The 22,504-nt window shown below is 44.5% G+C and overlaps 1 protein-coding gene across 1 annotated transcript in view; it reads left to right on the top strand.

Moving 5' to 3' along the window:
* Positions 1 to 277: 277 nt before the first annotated feature.
* The window catches only part of mindy4b (MINDY family member 4B), a gene marked incomplete at both ends in the record, with an annotated part of 31,306 nt that continues 9,079 nt past the window's right edge, over positions 278 to 22,504 (top strand). Inside the window, 8 exons of the mRNA XM_084143282.1 lie at positions 278 to 381; positions 566 to 593; positions 8,482 to 8,661; positions 15,947 to 16,066; positions 19,641 to 19,738; positions 20,097 to 20,262; positions 20,609 to 20,674; positions 21,150 to 21,220. Coding sequence (XP_083999408.1) covers positions 278 to 381; positions 566 to 593; positions 8,482 to 8,661; positions 15,947 to 16,066; positions 19,641 to 19,738; positions 20,097 to 20,262; positions 20,609 to 20,674; positions 21,150 to 21,220 — 833 coding nt within the window. The remainder of the gene's footprint in view (positions 382 to 565; positions 594 to 8,481; positions 8,662 to 15,946; positions 16,067 to 19,640; positions 19,739 to 20,096; positions 20,263 to 20,608; positions 20,675 to 21,149; positions 21,221 to 22,504) is intronic.

The raw sequence follows: 22,504 nt of genomic DNA, 5'->3' as shown, positions 1-22,504 counted from the left end.
AAAAGACTGAAGCCCCGGATGCCCAGGCCTAATGACGCCGTTGCTACTGATAGGATAACAGAAGCCCTGGGGGGTCAAGATGGAGCACGGTCAATGGGCCTTTACACACCTTTCCCGCTGCTGGCATTCTGGTCCCGTCAGTATAGAGGAACGCACACTAACGCCCTGGACCAGAGCCAGCATTCTCCTAAATATTTCCCTCCAACACATCATGAGACTGGATATCAAGGGCAGTAGTTCTAGTCGTCAGGGTGCTTTATTATGGCCCTCGCTGCAGATGGAAGAGGATCCCGACATTGTGAACCGCAACACCGAGCTGGATGACATCCTCAGACAAATATCAGAGCTGGGCAAATGGAGAGAGATCTTCAACGCCAGTGGGTAAGTTGGAGAAGTCAATTTCACCTTTCCAATTATTGCTTTAGTTGGGTCATTGTGTAGGCCTGTGCAGTAATTATGAGAAGTCGATGCTGTTTTATAGCCTCAACACATCTAGTACATGAAGAAATATTCAAGCAAGACCATGCACATTACTTTAAACTTATCAGATCATTTTTATTTACAGGTTGGAATTACAAGATTGTATCATTAAAGTAAGTTGTGTGTTTTCTTTTACATTAAATAACTTGAAAATGTCAAAATAAACTTTGGGTCATACTTGAATCTGATTTTCATTTCCATGAAATGCCTCTGCATGGATTCATTGCTCACCAATGCAATGAATAGAAATGTGATTTTGTTGAATACATTGAAATACATAAAACAGTAAAAAAAATGTGTACCAAACATTAAGAACACCTGCTCTTTCTATGACAGACTGACCAGGTAAATACAGGTTAAAGCTATGATCCCTTATTGATGTCAGTAAAGATGAAGGGGAAGAGACAGGTTAAATAAGGATTTTTAAGCCTTGAGACATTTGAGACATGGATTGTGTATGTGTACCATTCAGAGGGGCAAGACAAAATATTTAAGTGCCTTTGAACGGGGTATGGTAGTAGGTGCCAGGCGCATTGGTTTGTGTCAAGAACTTTAACACTGCTGTGTTTTTCACGCTCAAGGCAGTTTCTCGTGTGTATCAAGAATGGTCCACCACCCAAAGGACATCCAGCCAACTTGACACAACCTGCATTGCTTGCTGTTTGAGGTTTTAGGCTGGGTTTCTGTATAGCACTTTGTGACATCTGCTGATGTAAAAAGGGCTTTATATATCAAATGTGATTGATTGATTGATTGATGGGGGGGTTGTTCTTAATGTTTTGTACACTCAGTGTATATAGCCTACTTATAAATATGAATCAATTTAAAAGAGAGGTTCTTAGTTTTATGACATTCTCTTTGTGAATCCATGACCACATATTGTGACCATAAGCACTTGCACACCTGCATCTCCCATCTCACCTGCACTTCTTGCATAAGTCAGTTAGGCCAAACCTTACATTTTCAGTGCGATAGCTGATCCTATGCAGATGCTCTTCTCAGATAACTGCATGTCACTCCTATCCAATCAGACAATGTGGTGCAGTGAGGGGTGGGGTGGGGGGTTGCCTTTTCGTCACTGAACCTGATCTGCCTCGGAAAGACCAGGAACCGAGAGAGCGAGGAGAAAGAGAGAGAACTGTGTGGGGCATATACGTTTCCTGCTCACCCAGCAAGGCTTACTCTATCGCTCCCTCCGTCATCTGTCTCTCTCTGTATCCTTCGCTCTCTGCCTCTCTCTTTCCCCTATATATCTCCCTGTCTACCACACCTCTTGGCGACTTCATGTGGAGAGTGTGTATAGTGTAGGTGTCGTCGTGCTGTAGTTAGGGTTAGGGGTGTCGAGCCCCGTGGCGTGATGACAGACTACCAGGAGCTCCTACAGACCATCCGGGATCTGCAGCCCTCCAGACTCGGCTACATCGAGATCCTTCAAGAGGAGGTAAAGAGGAACCAGGATGTGAGTGATGACAGATGCCTCTGACAGGGTTGGTGTCAATTCCGTTTCAGTTCAGAACGCAAATTGCCAATTCAGGACATGAATTGACTGAATTGAAATGAAATTGACCCCAACCCTGACCTCCACTATCGCTGCGCTGGTCCCCTCCGGAGCCAGCATAACTTTTCCACAACATAGTTGTCTCTATGTCTGTCCTTCTCTTTCTCTGCTTCCATTTCGATCTCTTTGTCAGCAGACGTTTTGGCAACTACATATAGAGAGTGTGTATAGACTCCTAGAGAGTATGTGTATGGCCCCATCCAGTCACATGCCCTCATATCGTCACATGGCAAGACAAGGATATGCTATGGCACTGGGTCATTTAATATACAGTGCCTTCAGAAAGTATTCACACCCCTTGACTTATTCCACATTTTGTTGTGTTACAGCCCGAATTCAAAATTGATTAAATTGCTTTTTTTCCCTCACCCATCTACACACAGTACCCTATAATGACAAAGTGAAAACATGTTTTTAGACATTTTTGTAAATTTACTGAGAATGAAATACAGAAATATATCATTTACATAAGTATTCACACCCCAGATCAATACTTTGTAGAATGACCTTTGGCAGCGATTACAGCTGTGAGTCTTTCTGGGTAAGAGCTTTTTACACCTGCTTTGAACACCAACATTTGCCCATTATTCTTATAAAAGTTTTTCAAGATCTGTCAAATTGGTTGTTGATCATTGCTAGACAACCATTTACAGGTCTTGGCATAGATTTTCAAATAGATTTAAGTCAACATTTTAACTCGGCCACTCAGGAACATTCACTGTCTTCTTGGTGAGAAACTCCAGTGTAGATTTGGCATTGTGTTTTAGGTTATTGTCCTGCTGAAAGGTGAATTCATCTTCTAGTGTCTGGTGGAAAGCAGACTGAGCCAGGTTTTCCTTTAGGATTTTTCCTGTGCTGAGCTCCATTCTGTTTATTTTTTATCCTGAAAAACTACCCAGTCCTTAACGATGACAAGCATACCCATAACATGATGCAGCCACCACTATACTTGAACAAAATGATACAATGGTGCTGGAGGGGATGGCTGCCGTTTTACGGGCTCATAACAACTGTGCTATTTTGTGTGTTTTTCGCATTGTTTGTAACTCATTTTGTACATAATGTTTCCGCTACCGTCTCTTATGGATATCAGAACAGCGATTACTCATCTCAAACTGGATGAAGATTTTTTCTTTAATGAGTCCATCGTGAAGGATATAATGCTTCTCCGAGACCAGGCCCAAATCCCCATCATTCACGTGAAGAAAATACGGAAATACAGGGGGCGGAGATCGGGGTGCCTTGTTAGAATTCGTCGGCGAGTGGGTAACCCACCTCTACCATCCGTTCTATTGGCCAAAGTGCAATCACTGGAAAATAAACAGGATGATCTCCATTCGAGACTATCCTACCAACATCACATTCAAAACTGTAATATCTTTTGTTTCACTGAGTCGTGGCTGAACGACGACAAGGACAATATACAATTGGCTGGGTTTTCCATTCATTGGCAGGACAGAACAGCTATGTCTGGTAAGACGAAGGGTGGGGGTGTGTGTCTATTTGTCAATAACAGCTGGTGCGCAATGTCTAATATTAAGGAAGTCTCAAGGTATTGCTTGCCTGAGGTAGAGTACCTCATGATAAACTGTAGACCACACTATCTACCAAGAGAGTTTTCATCTACATTTTTCATAGCGTCTATTAACCACCACAAACCGAAGCTGGCACTAAGACCTCACTCTACCAGCTGTATAAGGCCATAAGCAAACAAGAAAATGCTCATCCAGAAGCGGCACTCCTAGTGGCCGGGGACTTTAATGCAGGCAAACTTAAATCAGTTTTACCTCATGTCTACCAGCATGTCACATGTGCAACCAGAGGGAAACAAAACTCTAGACCACCTTTACTCCACATACAGAGATGCATACAAAGCTCTCCCTCACCCTGCATTTGGCAAATCTGACCATAATTCTGTCCTCCTGATTCCTGCTTATAAGCAAAAACTAAAGCAGGAAGTACCAGTGACTTGCTCAATACGGAAGTGGTCAGATGATGCGGATGCTACACTACAGGACTGTTTTGCTATCACAGACTGGAATATGTTCCTGGATTCATCCAATGGCATTGAGGAGTATACCACCTCAGTCACCGGCTTCATCAATAAGTGCGTCGATGACGTCGTCCCCACAGTGACCGTATGTACATATCCCGACCAGAAGCCGTGGATTACAGGCAGCATCTGCACCGAGCTAAAGGCTAGAGCAGCCGCTTTCAAGGAGCGGGACGCTAATCCGGACGCTTATAAGAAATCCCGCTATGCCCACAGAAGAATCATCATACAGGCAAAGTGTCAATACAGGACTAAGATTGAATCCTACTACACCGGCTCTGATGCTCTTCAGATGTGGCAGGGCTTGAAAACTATTACGGACTACAAAAGGAAACCCAGCTGCGAGCTGCCTAGTGACGCGAGCCTACCAGACGAGCTAAATGCCTTTTATGCTCGCTTCGAGGCAAGCAACAATGAAGCATGCATGAGAGCACCAGCTGTTCCGGACGACTGTGTGATCACACTCTCCGTAGCCGATGTGAGCAAGACCTTTAAACAGGTCAACATTCACAAGGCCACGGGGCCAGACGGATTACCAGGAAGTGTACTCAGAGCATGCATGGACCAACTGGCATGTGTGTTCACTGACATTTTCAACCTCTCCCTGACCGAGTCTGTAATACCTACAAGTTTCAAGCAGACCACCATAGTCCCTGTGCCAAAAAAACGAAGGTAACCTGCCTAAATGACTACCGCCCCGTAGCACTCACGTCGGTAGCCATGAAGTGCTTTGAAAGGCTGGTCATGGCTCACATCAACACCATCATCCCGGAAACCCTAGACCCACTCCAATTTGCATACCACCCCAACAGATCCACAGATGACGCAATCTCAATCGCATTCCACACTGCCCTTTCCCACCTGGACAAAAGGAACACCTATGTGAGAATGCTGTTCATTGACTATAGCTCAGCGTTTAACACCAAAGTGCCCACAAAGCTCATCACTAAGCTAAGGATCCTGGGACTAAACACCTCCCTCTGCAACTGGATGCTAGACTTCCTGACGGGACGCCCCCAGGTGGTAACGGTAGTTAACAACACATCTGCCACGCTGATCCTCAACACGGGGGCCCCTCAGGGGTGCGTGCTTATTCCCCTCCTGTACTCCCTGTTCACCCACGACTGCGTGGCCAAGCACTACTCCAATACCATCATTGAATTTGCTGATGACACATCAGTGGTAGGCCTGATCACCGAAACGATGAGACAGTCTATAGGGAGGAGGTCAGGGACCTGGCATATGGTGCCTTGACAGCAACCTCTCCCTCAACGTGAGCAAGACAAAGGAGCTGATCGTGGACTACAGGAAAAGGAGTGCCGATCACGCCCCCATTCACATCGACAGGGCTGTAGTGGAGCGGGTCGAGAGTTTCAAATTCTTTGGTGTCCACATTACCAACAAACTGTCATGGTCCAAACACACCAAGAAAGTCGTGAAGAGGGCACAACAACACCTTTCCCCCTCAGGAGACTGAAAAGATTTGGCCTGGGTCCCCAGATCCTCAAAAAGGTATACTGCTGCACCATCGAGAGTATCCTGACCGCTTGCATCACCGCCTGGTATGGCAACTGCTCGGCATCTGACCGTAAGGCACTACAGAGGGTAGTGCGTATGGCCCAGTACATCACTGGGGCCAAGCTTCCTGCCATCCAGGACCTACAGTTGAAGTCGGAAGTTTACATACACCTTAGCCAAATACATTTAAACTCAGTTTTTCACAATTCATGACATTTAATCCTAGTAAAAATTCCCTGCCTTAGGTCAGTTAGGATCAACACTTTATTTTGAGAATGTGAAATGTCAGAATAATAGTAGAGAGAATGATTTCTTTCAGCTTTTATTTCTTTCATCACTTTCCCAGTGGGTCAGAAGTTTACATACACTCAATTAGTATTTGTTAGCATTGCCTTTAAATTGTTTAACTTGGGTCAAATGTATTGGGTAGCCTTCCACAAGCTTCCCACAATATGTTGAATTTTGGCCCATTCCTCCTGACAGAGCTGGTGTAACTGAGTCAGGTTTGTAGGCCTCCTTGCTCGCACACGCTTTTTCAGTTCTGCCCACAAATGTTCTATAGGATTGAGGTCAGGGCTTTGTGATGGCCACTCCAATACATTGACTTTGTTGTCCTTAAGCCATTTTGCCACAACTTTGGAAGTATGCTTGGGGTCATTGTCCATTTGGAAGACCCATTTGCGACCAAGCTTTAACTTCCTGACTGATGTCTTGAGATGTTGCTTCAATATATCCACACAATATTCCTTCCTCATGATGCCATCTATTTTGTGAAGTGCACCAGACCCTCCTGCAGCAAAGCACCCCCACAGCATGATGCTGCCACCCCTGTGCTTCACGGTTCGGATGGTGTTCTTCGGCTTGCCAGCGACCCCCTTTTTCCTCCAAACATAACGATGGTCATTATGGTCAAACAGTTTTATTTTTGTTTCATCAGACCAGAGGACATTTCTCCAAAAAGTATGATCTTTGTTCCCATGTGCAGTTGCAAACCGTAGTCTGGCTTTTTTATGGCGGTTTTGGAGCAGTGGCTTCTTCCTTGCTGAGCGGCCATTCAGGTTATGTCGATATAGGACTCGTTTTACTGTGGATATAGATACTTTTGTACCTGTTTCCTCCAGCATCTTCACAAGGTCCTTTGCTGTTGTTCTGGGATTGATTTGCACTTTTCGCACCAAAGTACGTTCATCTCTAGGAGACAGAACGCGTCTCCTTCCTGAGCGGGATGACGGCTGCGTGGTCCCATGGTGTTTATACTTGCGTACTATTGTTTGTACAGATGAACGCGGTACCTTCAGGCATTTGGAAATTGCTCCCAAGGATGAACCAGACTTGTGGAGGTCTATATAATATTTTCTGAGGTCTTGGCTGATTTCTTTTGATTTTCTCATGATGTCAAGCAAAGAGGCACTGAGTTTTTGAAGTTAGACCTTGAAATACTTCCACAGGTACACCTCCAATTGACTCAAATGATGTCAATTAGCCTATCAGAAGCTTCTAAAGCCATGAATTGTGATACAGTGAATTATAAGTGAAGTAATCTGTCTGTAAACAATTGTTGGAAATATTACTTGTGTCATGCACAAAGTAGATGTCCTAACCGACTTGCCAAAACTATAGTTTGTTAAAAATAAATTTGTGGAGTGGTTGAAAAACGACTTTTAATGACTACAACCTAAGTGTTTGTAAACTTCCGACTTCAACTGTATATACTAGGCGGTGTCAGAGGAAGGCCCCAAAAATTGTCAAAGACTCCAGTCACCCAAGTCATAGACTGTTCTCTCTGCTACCGCACGGCAAGCGGTACCGGAGCGCCAAGTCTAGGAACAAAAGGGTCCTTAACAGCTTCTAACCCCAAGTCATAAGACTAATGAACAATTAATCAAATGGCCACCTGGACTATTTACATTGTTTTTACACTGATGCAACTCACTGTTTATTATCTATGCATAGTCACTTTATCCCTACTTACATGTACAAATTACCTCGACTAACCTGTACCCCCGCACATTGACCCGGTACCGGTTCTATTTTTACCCATCTACCAATAGGTGCCCTTCTTTGCGAGGCATTGGAAAACCTCCCTGTTCTTTGTGGTTGAATCTGTGTTTGAAATTCACTGCTCGACTGAGGGACCTTACAGATAATTGTGTGTGTAGGGTACAGAGATGAGGTAGTCATTCAAAAATCATGTTAAACACTATTATTGCACACAGAATGAGTCCATGCAACTTATTATGTGACTTGATAAGCACATTTTTACTCCTGAATTTATTTAGGCTTGCCATAACAAAGGGGTTGAATACCTATTGACTCAAGACATTTCAGCTTTTAATTTTTATTAATTTGTAAACATTTCAAAAACATAATTCCACTTTGACATTATGGGGTATTGTGTGTAGGCCAGTGAAAAAAATCTTAATTTAATCCATTTTAAATTCAGGCTGTAACACAACACAATGTGGAAAAAGTCAAGGGGTGTGAATAATTTCTGAAGGCACTGTATTTGTGCCACAGTGTCCAAACTGGATGGAAAACAAAACAGCCATGAGGGCAACTGTGTTGAATGCTGAGAGATGGAGACAGAGAGACACATAGCGGCAGAGAGTTCAACCATATGTTTACCATCATCTCATTCATGTAACATTATCATATTTCAGGTTCAATCCAAGGCGCGTTATAGAGCAACAAACTAGATGTGCCGATAATGTACCTTTGAAAGGCATTTTCCCAGATTTGTCCAGAAATCGCATTCACAGTAAATGCTGCGCATGTCAGCATATTCCAACAATTGTGTGTTGTTGGAATATGTGGGACATTGTGATGGATAAGGTGGGATCTTTCTGATGGTCTCTGTCACTTCTCTCTGTAGAGGCCTCTGGAGAGGACTAAACCTGAGGAGGACAGCGAGGATGGCACAGGCAGGCCGCCGACCACGGCACAGCCGCCTCGTGGACACACCAACCTATTGACAGTGCCCTATTCCATCCCCCGGGCCCTGGCTGTCTCTCCTAGCCTAGGAGGGCTCCCCGTCACACCCGAGTTAGCTGGGGTGAGTCTGCGCTAGCAACATGAGCTGGTCATTTGACACCTGCGGCCTCCCACTGCTGTGTTTGTTTGTTTCACTGTGTGAGTGTGTGTGTGTGTGTGCACATGCGTAGGCATGCCTAACCAAAGACAAAAGAGCAGCAATATAGAGTCCTTATTTATTCATGGCCCTCTTAAGCAGTGGACTGAGTTAGCAAGTGTGGTCATCTGAAAATAAGTAAACAAAGCCTTTTACTACAGACAAATTATCTGGAAACTGTTTTTGATTAGTTGTTTTCCGTGCAGTGTCTGTTGACATCTGTCAAATCTAGGACTGTAGCGGTCATAACATTTTGTCAGATGGTGATTGTCAAGCAAATAACTGCCGGTCTCACAGTAATTGACCATTAATTAACATAAACACATTTAGCATCTCCTGGCTTCCACGCATAGCCTACAAGCCACTGATGTCTATTTCAGAAGGACAGAATAGCATACTCTGAACTGTCCACATGTTAGGCCCTGATCTGCCTATGCCATGTGGCTGTGGGCTACACTAGTTCATTTAGCAAAATATTTGCTTAGAATTTCGTGGCATTATTTTATATAATTTTATAGTATGAATAATACAATTGAACATAGCTGAATAAAATAGAAAGGATATTTTCTCCAACCGATTTCCGAGGGATGCGGCTATTCTGTGTTGAGCGGTTAACAAAGAAACAGGTCCTCCTATATGCTTAATTTAGAGTTATTTATGCAACTTTAGTTGGGCTGTATGTTTTGATTTTTAATACATTCTAAGGCTGCATGTTGCGACTCTAAGGATTTGAAAAAAGTAGCATGAAAGGCATGAGCTCTGCTTTGTTTCTTGTGCAGGCTGCACACACTTCATCAGTCTCTCATTCACAAGCACTTGATAATATTCTCACCAGGCCTCGAATTTACTGGTGGCATTCCCCTTGTGTGGCCTTAATGCCCCCTAAAAAATCCATGCCCTTTGCGGCCAAAGTGGCCGTTGTGCCCTTGGGTTGAATATAATAATTATAATTCCCTTCTCCCAGCAGCCTGCTCCAAAGCACCTCTCACTTACAGTGGGGAAAAAAGGATTTAGTCAGCCACCAATTGTGCAAGTTCTCCCACTTAAAAAGATGAGAGAGACCTGTCATTTTCATCATAGGTACACGTCAACTATGACAGACAAAATGAGGAAAAAAAATCCAGAAAATCACATTGTAGGATTTTTTATGAATTTATTTGCAAATTATGGTGGAAAATAAGTATTTGGTCAATAACAAAAGTTTCTCAATACTTTGTTATATACCCTTTGTTGGCAATGACACAGGTCAAACGTTTTCTGTAAGTCTTCACAGGGTTTTCACACACTGTTGCTGGTATTTTGGCCCATTCCTCCATGCAGATCTCCTCTAGAGCAGTGATGTTTTGGGGCTGTCGCTGGGCAACACAGACTTTCAACTCCCTCCAAAGATTTTCTATGGGGTTGAGATCTGGAGACTGGCTAGGCCACTCCAGGACCTTGAAATGCTTCTTACGAAGCCACTCCTTCTTTGCCCGGGCAGTGTGTTTGGGATCATTGTCATGCTGAAAGACCCAGCCACGTTTCATCTTCAATGCCCTTGCTGATGGAAGGAGGTTTTCACTCAAAATCTCACGATACATGGCCCCATTCATTCTTTCCTTTACACGGATCAGTCGTCCTGGTCCCTTTGCAGAAAAACAGCCCCAAAGCATGATGTTTCCACCCCCATGCTTCACAGTAGGTATGGTGTTCTTTGGATGCAACTCAGCATTCTTTGTCCTCCAAACACGACGAGTTGAGTTTTTACCAAAAAAGTTCTATTTTGGTTTCATCTGACCATATGACATTCTCCCAATCATTTACATACATTTACATTTACGTCATTTAGCAGACGCTCTTATCCAGAGCGACTTACAAATTGGTGCATTCACCCTATAGCCAGTGGGATAACCACTTTACAATATGTTAATTTTTCATTTGTTTTTATTTCATTTTTTAAAATTATTTATATATATAGTATTTTTTATTTTTTTTAATTATTTTTTTGGTGTGGGGGGGGGGGGGGGGGGGCTGGGGTGGTAGAAGGATTACTTTATCCTATCCCAGGTATTCCTTAAAGAGGTGGGGTTTCAAATGTCTCCGGAAGGTGGTGAGTGACTCCGCTGTCCTGGCGTCGTGAGGGAGCTTGTTCCATTGGGGTGCCAGAGCAGCGAACAGTTTTGACTGGGCTGAGCGGGAACTATGCTTCCGCAGAGGAAGGGGAGCCAGCAGGCCAGAGGTGGATGAACGCAATGCCCTCGTTTGGGTGTAGGGACTGATCAGAGCCTGAAGGTACAGAGGTGCCGATCCCCTCACAGCTCCATAGGCAAGCACCATGGTCTTGTAACAGATGCGAGCTTCAACTGGAAGCCAGTGGAGTGTGCGGAGGAGCGGGGTGACGTGAGAGAACTTGGGAAGGTTGAACACCAGACGGGCTGCGGCATTCTGGATGAGTTGTAGGGGTTTAATGGCACAGGCAGGGAGCCCAGCCAACAGCGAGTTGCAGTAATCCAGACGGGAGATGACAAGTGCCTGGATTAGGACCTGTGCCGCTTCCTGTGTAAGGCAGGGTCGTACTCTCCGAATGTTGTAGAGCATGAACCTGCAGGATCGGGTCACCGCCTTGATGTTAGCGGAGAACGACAGGGTGTTGTCCAGGGTCACGCCAAGGCTCTTCGCACTCTGGGAGGAGGACACAACGGAGTTGTCAACCGTGATGGCGAGATCATGGAACGGGCAGTCCTTCCCCGGGAGGAAGAGCAGCTCCGTCTTGCCAGGGTTCAGCTTGAGGTGGTGATCCGTCATCCATACTGATATGTCTGCCAGACATGCAGAGATGCGATTCGCCACCTGGTTATCAGAAGGGGGAAAGGAGAAGATTAGTTGTGTATCGTCAGCGTAGCAATGATAGGAGAGGCCATGTGAGGATATGACAGAGCCAAGTGACTTGGTGTATAGGGAGAATAGGAGAGGGCCTAGAACTGAGCCCTGGGGGACACCAGTGGTGAGAGCACGTGGTGCGGAGACAGCTTCTCGCCACGCCACTTGGTAGGAGCGACCGGTCAGGTAGGACGCAATCCAGGAGTGAGCCGCGCCGGAGATGCCCAGCTCGGAGAGGGTGGAGAGGATCTGATGGTTCACAGTATCAAAGGCAGCAGACAGGTCTAGAAGGACAAGAGCAGAGGAGAGAGAGTTAGCTTTAGCAGTGCGGAGAGCCTTCGTGACACAGAGAAGAGCAGTCTCAGTTGAATGACCAGTCCTGAAACCTGACTGGTTTGGATCAAGAAGGTCATTCTGAGAGAGATAGCAAGAGAGTTGGCTAAAGACGGCACGCTCAATAGTTTTGGAAAGAAAAGAAAGAAGGGATACTGGTCTGTAGTTGTTGACATCAGTGGGATCGAGTGTTGGTTTTTTGAGAAGGGGTGCAACTCTCGCTCTCTTGAAGACGGAAGGGACATAGCCAGCGGTCAAGGATGAGTTGATCAGCGAGGTGAGGTAGGGGAGAAGGTCACCGGAGATGGTCTGGAGAAGAGAGGAGGGGATGGGGTCAAGCGGGCAGGTTGTTGGGCGGCCTGCAGTCACAAGTCGCAGGATTTTATCTGGAGAGAGAGGGGAGAAAGAAGTCAAAGCATAGGGTAGGGCAGTGTGAGTAGGACCAGCAGTGTCATTAGACTTAACAAACGAGGATCGGATGTCGTCAACCTTCTTTTCAAAGTGGTTGACGAAGTCATCCACAGAGAGAGAGGAGGGGGGGGGGGGGGGAGGATTCAGCAGGGAGGAGAACGTGGCAAAGAGCTTCCTAGGGTTAGAGGCAGATGCTTGGAATTTAGAGTGGTAGAAAGTGGCCTTAGCAGCAGAAACAGATGAAGAAAATGTAGAGAGGAGGGAGTGAAAAGATGCCAGGTCGGCAGGGAGTTTAGTTTTCTTCCATTTCCGCTCCGCTGCCCGGAGCTCTGTTCTGTGAGCTCGCAATGAGTCATCAAGCCACGGAGCTGGAGGGGAGGACCGAGCCGGCCGGGAGGATAGGGGACACAGAGATTCAAAGGATGCAGAAAGGGAGGAGAGGAGGGTTGAGGAGGCAGAATCAGGAGATTGGAGGGAGAAGGATTGAGCAGAGGGAAGAGATGATAGGATGGAAGAGGAGAGAGTAGTGGGAGAGAGAGAGCGAAGGTTGCGGCGGCGCATTACCATCTGTGTAGGGGCAGAGTGAGTAGTGTTGGAGGAGAGCGAGAGAGAAAAGGAAACAAAGTAGTGGTCGGAGACATGGAGGGGAGTTGCAGTGAGATTAGTAGAAGAGCAGCATCTAGTAAAGATGAGGTCAAGCGTATTGCCTGCCTTGTGAGTAGGGGGGGACGGTGAGAGGGTGAGGTCAAAAGAGGAGAGGAGTGGAAAGAAGGAGGCAGAGAGAAATGAGTCAAATGTAGACGTAGGGAGGTTGAAATCCCCCAAAACTGTGAGGGGTGAGCCATCCTCAGGAAAGGAACTTATCAAGGCGTCAAGCTCATTGATGAACTCTCCAAGGGAACCTGGAGGGCGATAGATGACAAGGATATTAAGCTTAAATGGGCTAGTGACTGTGACAGCATGGAATTCAAATGAGGAGATAGACAGATGGGTTAGGGGAAAAATTGAGAATGTCCACTTGGGAGAGATGAGGATTCCTGTGCCACCACCCCTCTGACCAGATGCTCTCGGGGTATGCGAGAACACATGGTCTTCTGCATCATCCAAATGCACTCTAGCAAACTTCAGACGGGCCTGGACATGTACTGGCTTAAGCAGGGGGACACGTCTTGCACTGCAGGATTTGAGTCCCTGGCGGCGTAGTGTGTTACTGATGGTAGGCTTTGTTACTTTGGTCCCAGCTCTCTGCAGGTCATTCACTAGGTCCCCCCGTGTGGTTCTGGGATTTTTGCTCACCGTTCTTGTGATCATTTTGACCCCACGGGGTGAGATCTTGCGTGGAGCCCCAGATCGAGGGAGATTATCAGTGGTCTTGTATGTCTTCCATTTCCTAATAATTGCTCCCACAGTTGATTTCTTCAAACCAAGCTGCTTACCTATTGCAGATTCAGTCTTCCCAGCCTGGTGCAGGTCTACAATTTTGTTTCTGGTGTCCTTTGACAGCTCTTTGGTCTTGGCCATAGTGGAGTTTGGAGTGTGACTGTTTGAGGTTGTGGACAGGTGTCTTTTATACTGATAACAAGTTCAAACAGGTTCCATTAATACAGGTAACGAGTGGAGGACAGAGGAGCCTCTTAAAGAAGAAGTTACAGGTCTGTGAGAGCCAGAAATCTTGCTTGTTTGTAGGTGACCAAATACTTATTTTCCACCATAATTTGCAAATAAATTCATTAAAAATCCTACAATGTGATTTTCTGGAGAAAAAAAATCTCAATTTGTCTGTCATAGTTGACGTGTACCTATGATGAAAATTACAGGCCTCTCTCATCTTTTTAAGTGGGAGAACTTGCACAATTGGTGGCTCTCTCAGATATTTCAATTCTTATTGGCCAATGTCAGTCACGTGATAGGGTCCTTCTCACAGCCATCTTAGCTCCGAAGTAGGCTACAAGTGAAGACCGACACATCAGGGACAAAACTGCGAGCATCCCTCTACTCGAATTCCGAGGCGCATATTGAAGATGTTAGAAGCACTGTCCACAAGATAAGTAGGCCTAATGAACAGCAAAAGCACTAGCCTATGTCAGTCTACTATCCCTTATAATACAAAAGTTTACCTATTCTATTGGTCAACTTCTCCTTCTATGCGAGAAATAAATATTCCAAACATACTCTGGGACTGTTGTGGGATGCGATAGATCCCAAATTAATACAACCACTCGCATCAAAAAAATGTTTAAAAGCAATGAGGCTGATGCAACAGATCAGACATTTAGCTTAAAATGTTGATAAACTATGCGCACACGGCAGTAGGCTATAAGCGTAAATGTTCCAAAATGCAATCAATTAGCGGGAAAATAGTGTTCTCAAAAGTGACCGCAAATGTGAATATGCATGTAATGCTTTATTATAAAGGTGCATTTTTATGGTGAAAATGATCTTCCCCAAACTTGAAACTCACGCGCCACCTTTGTACGCCAGTTAGGCTCTACACCGGTTGTAAAACGGATTAATGTGCTTAGTTTTAAGAAGTTATTTGGCCACTTTAGTTGTGATACAAACCTTATCAAAACATATAGGCCTATGGGCTAGGCTACATGAGGTGTGCGACTATGATTGGAAAAGTCATAGTCATGCTGGGCATCATTCACAAGTGATAACACATCATTCACAAGTGATAGACTAATATTGTCACCCATCAGACTACTAAATAATATGCTGTATGTGTGATATTAGTTGTGATTTAGAATGGACCATTATCATGCATGTGTCTCGGAACAGGGGCAGGCGAGAAAAATATGTCATCTATGTACTTACAGTGCATTCGGAAAGTATTCAGACCCCTTGACTTTTTCCACATTTTGTTACGTTACAGCCTTATTCTAAAATTGATACAATTGTTTTTTCCCCCTCATCAATCTACACACAATACCCCATAATGACAAAGCAAAAACAGGTTTTTAGAAACGTTTGCACATTTATTAAAAATACAAAGCTGATATCACATTTACATAAGTATTCAGCCCCTTTACTCAGTACTTTGTTGAAGCGCCTTTGGCAGCAATTACAGCCTCGAGTCTTCTTGGGCATGACGCTACAAGCTTGGCACGCCTGTATTTGGGGAGTTTCTCCCATTCTTCTCTGCAGATCCTCTCAAGCTCTGTCAGGTTGGATGGGGAGCGTCGCTGCACAGCTATTTTCAGGTCTCTCCAGAGATGTTCGATCGGGTTCACGTCCAGGCTCTGGCTGGGCCACTCAAGGACATTCAGAGAGACTTGTCCTGAAGCCACTCCTGCGTAGTCAAAACCAATGTGAATCTTGCATGGACGGACAGGGACCAGAAATAGGCTCGGGAATTTCTAATAGGCCAATTTTTTGTCCTCAAAGCCACCACATTGGCCTATATTCTTCCTTGACCCTAACACATTGTTTCCCAAATAATTATAATTTTGCACAAAAACCCCAGTTTAGACAGACCCACTGGGCGAAAGATGGACCTTTGACTGTTGCCTCTCAAAATAAGTAGAAATGTACCTAGAGTTGAATTACAAAGGTAGAGGTTTGATTAGAAACATTCAGATAGGATACGTGTTTTTTTGTCTTTCAGAACCTAAGGAAGATTTTGTTCGGCAATACTTTTTACGTCTTCAACTATGAGTGGAAGAAGTCCTTCTTCAAATTCAGGGAACCCTACTCCAACCTGTCCTATGCCCTGGAGGCAGAAAGAGTGAGTGAACAAACAGTGTCCCCCAATAATCTCTCCTTCTTCCTGAAGTGTGCACTCATTCACTATAAAGGGAACAAGTGCACACTTCAGAAGAAAGGACCGATTATTGGGATGCAACCAGTGTTGCGGAGGGGAACTTTGAAAAAGGGTGGAGAGACTTTGGTCAAGAGTAGCAGTGTGGACTTTTGATAATTGAAGGATAATTGACTTGAATAGACTAGTAAAACTAGCCCGTACACAACCAAATCGTTTTTTTTAAAACACTATATGCTAGGGATATACACTGCTCAAAAAAATAAAGGGAACACTTAAACAACACAATGTAACTCCAAGTCAATCACACTTCTGTGAAATAAAACTGTCCACTTAGGAAGCAACACTGATTGACAATACATTTCACATGCTGTTGTGCAAATGGAATAGACAACAGGTGGAAATTATAGGCAATTAGCAAGACACCCCCAATAAAGAAGTGGTTCTGCAGGTGGTGACCACAGACCACTTCTCAGTTCCTAGGCTTCCTGGCTGATGTTTTGGTCACTTTTGAATGCTGGCGGTGCTTTCACTCTAGTGGTAGCATGAGACGGAGTCTACAACCCACACAAGTGGCTCAGGTAGTGCAGCTCATCCAGGATGGCACATCAATGCGAGCTGTGCCAAGAACGTTTGCTGTGTCTGTCAGCGTAGTGTCCAGAGCATGGAGGCGCTACCAGGAGACAGGCCAGTACATCAGGAGACGTGGAGGAGGCCGTAGGAGGGCAACAACCCAGCAGCAGGACCGCTACCTCCGCCTTTGTGCAAGGAGGAGCAGGAGGAGCACTGCCAGAGCCCTGCAAAATGACCTCCAGCAGGCCACAAATGTGCATGTGTCTGCTCAAACGGTCAGAAACAGACTCCATGAGGGTGGTATGAGGGCCCGACGTCCACAGGTGGGGGTTGTGCTTACAGCCCAACACCGTGCAGGACGTTTGGCATTTGCCAGAGAACACCAAGATTGGCAAATTTGCCACTGGCGCCCTGTGCTCTTCACAGATGAAAGCAGGTTCACACTGAGCACGTGACAGACGTGACAGAGTCTGGAGACGCCGTGGAGAACGTTCTGCTGCCTACAACATCCTCCAGCATGACCGGTTTGGCGGTGGGTCAGTCATGGTGTGGGGTGGCATTTCTTTGGGGGGCCGCACAGCCCTCCATGTGCTCGCCAGAGGTAGCCTGACTGCCATTAGGTACCGAGATGAGATCCTCAGACCCCTTGTGAGACCATATGCTGGTGCGGTTGGCTCTGGGTTCCTCCTAATTCAAGACAATGCTAGACCTCATGTGGCTAGAGTGTGTCAGCAGTTCCTGCAAGAGGAAGGCATTGATGCTATGGACCGCCCGTTCCCCAGACCTGAATCCAATTGAGCACATCTGGGACATCATGTCTCGCTCCATCCACCAACGCCACGTTGCACCACAGACTGTCCAGGAGTTGGCGGATGCTTTAGTCCAGGTCTGGGAGGAGATCCCTCAGGAGACCATCCGCCACCTCATCAGGAGCATGCCCAGGCATTGTAGGGAGGTCATACAGGCACGTGGAGGCCACACACACTACTGAGCCTCATTTTGACTTGTTTTAAGGACATTACATCAAGTTGGATCAGCCTGTAGTGTGGTTTTCCACTTTAATTTTGAGGGTGACTCCAAATCCAGACCTCCATGGGTTGATAAATTTGATTTCCATTGATAATTTTTGTGTGATTTTGTTGTCAGCACATTAAACTATGTAAAGAAAAAAATATTTAATAAGATTATTTCATTCATTCAGATCTAGGATGTGTTGTTTAAGTGTTCCCTTAATTTTTTTGAGCAATGTATATTTTTTATAGTCATCATAGTTAAAATACTGGCATTTAATGAACTCAGGTTGATGGTGTCAACAGTTGATGCTGTTCTTAGGAAGCTCTGTCTTCCCCCAATGAATTCAAAATCACAGCAGTGTTTTCAGGTTGCCATAGACTGCACGGGGCCAGTTTCTGCATACCTAGCCAGTCAATGTTGATATGGCTGATACTTTACACACTGTCCTTCCCATCAAAACAAACTATTTAAAGATTTTTGAAAGCATTAAAAGGGATAGTTCACTTTTTTTATGTTAAGCAAATGTTTTATATACCTAGGGTTTGGTTGCATCCAAACTATTTTAAGTCCAAAAGTTGATTTAGCAACCTGCACCAAAAATGCTAGCCAGGAGATTCTGGAGGCTGCTAAATAACCAGCTAACAAACTTAGAAAAGGTATGAAAGAAATGGCAACACTATGTTGTTTACTATCCTTCTAACAATGTAGAATTGTTACCTTGTCTACATGGACTCTTTCTATACCGCTTCTTTATTGACCAATACCCAGAAGAATCAAATGTGGTTATTTAAAGAATTACAGAGCCATTGGCAGAATTGTAGATGGTTTCATAAGGGCCTCATTCAGGTGATGAACTAATTGCAACGGCACGCCCTGTGTTTTTGCCCAATCTATGAGTCTAATTTAAGAGATAGTTATACCTGTCGAATAAATGCGATGATGACACAAGTTGTTATCTCAGACAGAGGATCGACAGGTGATATTCCTACAAGCTGAAAGGATCAGACCCTTATGTAACAGTTGTAATCGGAGACCGGGGTCTTATGTGTAGTTATGACATAATGCCGTCTCCCTCCTTGTGACTCCTCGGTCCTAAGATCCATACATTTTACATTTTAGTCATTTAGCAGACGCTCTTATCCAGAGCGACTTACAGTTAGTGAATACATATATTTTTATACTGGCCCCCCGTGGGAATCGAACCCACAACCCTGGCGTTGCAAACGCCATGCTCTATCAACTGAGCTACATCCCTGCCGGCCATTCCCTCCCCTACCCTGGACGACGCTGGGCCAATTGTGCGCTGCCCATGAGTCTCCCGGCTGCGACAGAGCCTGGATTCGAACCAGGATCTCTAGTGGCACAGTTAGCACTGCGATGCAGTGCCTTAGACCACTGCGCCACTCAAATGTACCCCTACCACTATCTCTTACATAACTGTAGTAGGATTAGGTTCCACCTTAAACAGACTCATTGGGTAATGGGGTATGTCACTTCTTCGTCCATTTTCAGTGAGTCGGATGTCGAGACACTCCAGACTAGAGTCTAGCCCAAACCAATCAACTGAGATAGACTGCTAAGCTGTTTCCTGGGTGTGAAATCATCACGGTTACACCATCAGCCAGTGGTTGTAAGACTTAATTACAGATCAGTGTCATTATCTCAGGACGTCTCAAGGTGTCTGGTCTCACATAATAAGGTGACTTAATGTTTAGTGTTAAAGGTGACTTAGTGTTAAATGGCTGCCTGTGCAAGATTAGGAACGAGAAATAAACCATGACTCGGAAGGTCAATTAGCTTTGAATGTTTTAAGTTGTAACGGATCTTCCTCAAACAGGGCACTCGTTGTAGGGAAAGTTCCTAAAGTCATGATTCATTTATTTTTTCCTTAAGGCCAAACTCAAGACATTTTGTTTGACAGCAGTTTTAATGAAACAGCATATTTTTTCTTTAGGGAGGATCCCGTGCCATTCAAATGGTGGTCCAAGCAAACATTATCAAATACTTGCTCTTCACCCGCCAGACCAACTCAGACTGTTGCAGACTGCAAAGGTGAGAAAATGGCTCAAGTCAAATTAAACCGAATCGGACATCACCTGACTAGAAACAGTAAAAGTCATTTTCAAACTATGCCTGCTCCTTGGACCTGGATGGGTCGGAGGCCATAGTCTTAGCCCAGCGTCTCAATAATCTGTCATTTTTACCGTAGTGTGCACTTGTTCTCTTCCCTTCTTCCCTTAAAAGGAAAGGACTGTTATAAGAAATAACTTGTCTAGCCCGTGCATTTAAATGTGTGAGGAGGAGTGAACGAGTGTACACTTGGGGAGAAAGGACAGATTATTGGGACAAAGGGGGAAAAAGTTGAGACATGCCATTGACTGTGCTCTCTCCCGTCTCTGCTCCTGCCCAGTCTGAGTGAGGTGGGTGAGAAGGAGCAGGAGAGGGCTTTGGCCGCCGCTCTGACTGACATTCTGTGGGCAGCTGGTGAGGAAAGGAGCGCCACCATCTCCTTTGTGACGTCAGATTACTGTTTCACCCCCCACCTGGACTACAAACTGGACAACTTCACTGAGAGAGTATGGCCTCAATTGTCATAAGTTACATGACAGGGCATGATTCACGAAGCGTCTCAGAGTAGGAGTGCTGATCTAAGATCAGGTCCTCCCTCTTATTCATTATGATTTAAACGGCAAAACCGGTGCTAAATCGATCCTACTCTGAGACACTTTATGAATAGCGGTCCAGACCTGAAATAGCCTGTGGTCATCTAGGAACACAGGAATGTCTTTATACATGTATCATGACAGTTCTAGTTTTCACCATTACTAAACCTTCTGCTGGACAATAGTTGTCAAATGTCTCTAGTGTGTAGTGACATCCATCCTGTGCACTGAGAATTTGTTTTTCACTCTTTGTTTCCAGCTACAGCTTTTTAGTTTCAAGAAGAAAGAGGATGTCAGGAAATTTGTCTATGAGCACATCCAATGTGTGAGTAACAAGTTATTTTTAGCTAATATGTTGGGTAACACTTCCTATAACCTTTGTCATAATGCTCTATGAATGTAGTTACACATGTTTATTAGCAGTTGTAAGCAGCACCAGTATGTTGTACATTATAATGCATTATGCACAGCTCATAAGGCATTATACATTACATGTGCTTACAATGCATTAAGAGATGTAGTCATAGGAAATGTTACAGAATACTGTAGTCATTTCTTGTCATAATTAACATTTAACTGTTTTATGATACCTAACTCACTGCCAATACTCTATTACCATAACTCCTGATCTGTTGATTTAAGTTTGATGTTTCTAGGTTAGCAGTAGTATCTACCTTAAAGGACTGCAATGGTAGTACTGGCTGCCCAGGTTCCAAAGTTTCTGGACCAATACAAAAATAACCTGTTTTGGATGGTGACTGTTTAGTGTCATGTTTCTTTTTCCCCACTCCTACCTGCAGTTTAAAGACGAGGGGAGTCATGGAGTCATCTTGTTTCTCTACAGCTTAATCTTTTCAAGGACCATCGCCAGGTATACAACCACCAGTCCAATACACCGGAGCTCCTTAAAAGGATAGTTCACCCACAATACAATTGAAAGCAATTGATGGACTAGGAGAGACTACAATCCACGCTTTGGATTTGTTTACCTAGCCACTGTTACCAACCACCAGTGCTTGACATGGACTGAAATTGGTGCCGGTACTCATTTTGGTTGCCGGTACTGTTTATATTTAGGTGCAGGAGTTCCACAATAATGTTGTCCTAATATTTTATAAGATGTGCAGGACCTCAAGCAGTAGAACATTTGAGGTGCCGGGTACTCAGTATCAGTGAGCTCCTGCCCAATCAAAACACTGCCAACCACTGACTATAGCATTTTCTAACCAAAACCCATTGGAATGTACCCAATATTGGCAAATGTAAAATTTCAAACCCAAAGAGTGGCTTACACGCTGGGCTCTATTTTAACAAACCTTACGCAATGGTCAATCTTAGTGCTGGCGGTAGCGTTATAGGTTCAGGGGTGTATCAGATATTTGTTTTGCTATTTTCACAACCTGAATTATGGGTGCAGTAGCTGGCAGTGGCGCGAAAGTGCTCGGTTTTGATGAAAAAACTAGTTGTAAGTGTGTCGAGGCTTGACCCCTCACTGGCCAATCAGAACGTGCTCCATGGCTAAATATGTGGTTGCTTCAAGTTGTGTATTTATGGTATTTTATGTATTGCGGTGTCATCAACTCCTATTCAAAATAACAAAATGTAGGCCTTTCCCATATTTGCTAAATATGTTGAACATTTTTCTAAATAATTGCATGGCTTCATTGTGGAAATATATTGTTAAACATGGCATTCGCACTCAGGGGCATAAATCTGAGGGCGCACAAAGTACGTGATGATCCCTGAGGGGGTGGAAGTTGGAGATTTTTGAATTTTTTAAACATCTGAAACAGCTTTTTCCTGCAATCTAGAGCCACAATTATTATGCTTAATTCTATGTACAAAAATCTGTATATTTCTGTGCATATCTAAGCATACCTCTTGAGCGGGCTTGTTTTTCTAAAAAAAACTAAATATGGTTTTCTGCATCTCTGCTAAAATCTGGGTAAAAGATTGAAAGGACATTTAGTACATTTAGTAATTGCTTGCTTTTCTAAAGTCTACCAACCTTGCCAGCAGGCATGCCAGCTAAGATAGAGTAGCTAGCCTGTCTAACTAACTTGATTGATAGCCTGAAATGGCTTCTTGGATGAGGTTGGGAGAATGGGAACCTATCTGAACTTCATAAAATTGCTAGGTGGCTAGTAGTATTAGA

Source organism: Coregonus lavaretus (genome assembly GCF_964263955.1).
Source record: "Coregonus lavaretus genome assembly, chromosome: 26".
Lineage (NCBI taxonomy): Eukaryota > Metazoa > Chordata > Actinopteri > Salmoniformes > Salmonidae > Coregonus > Coregonus lavaretus.
The sequence above is the reverse complement of the archived record's forward strand: the minus strand, read 5'-3'. Positions and strand labels throughout refer to the sequence as shown.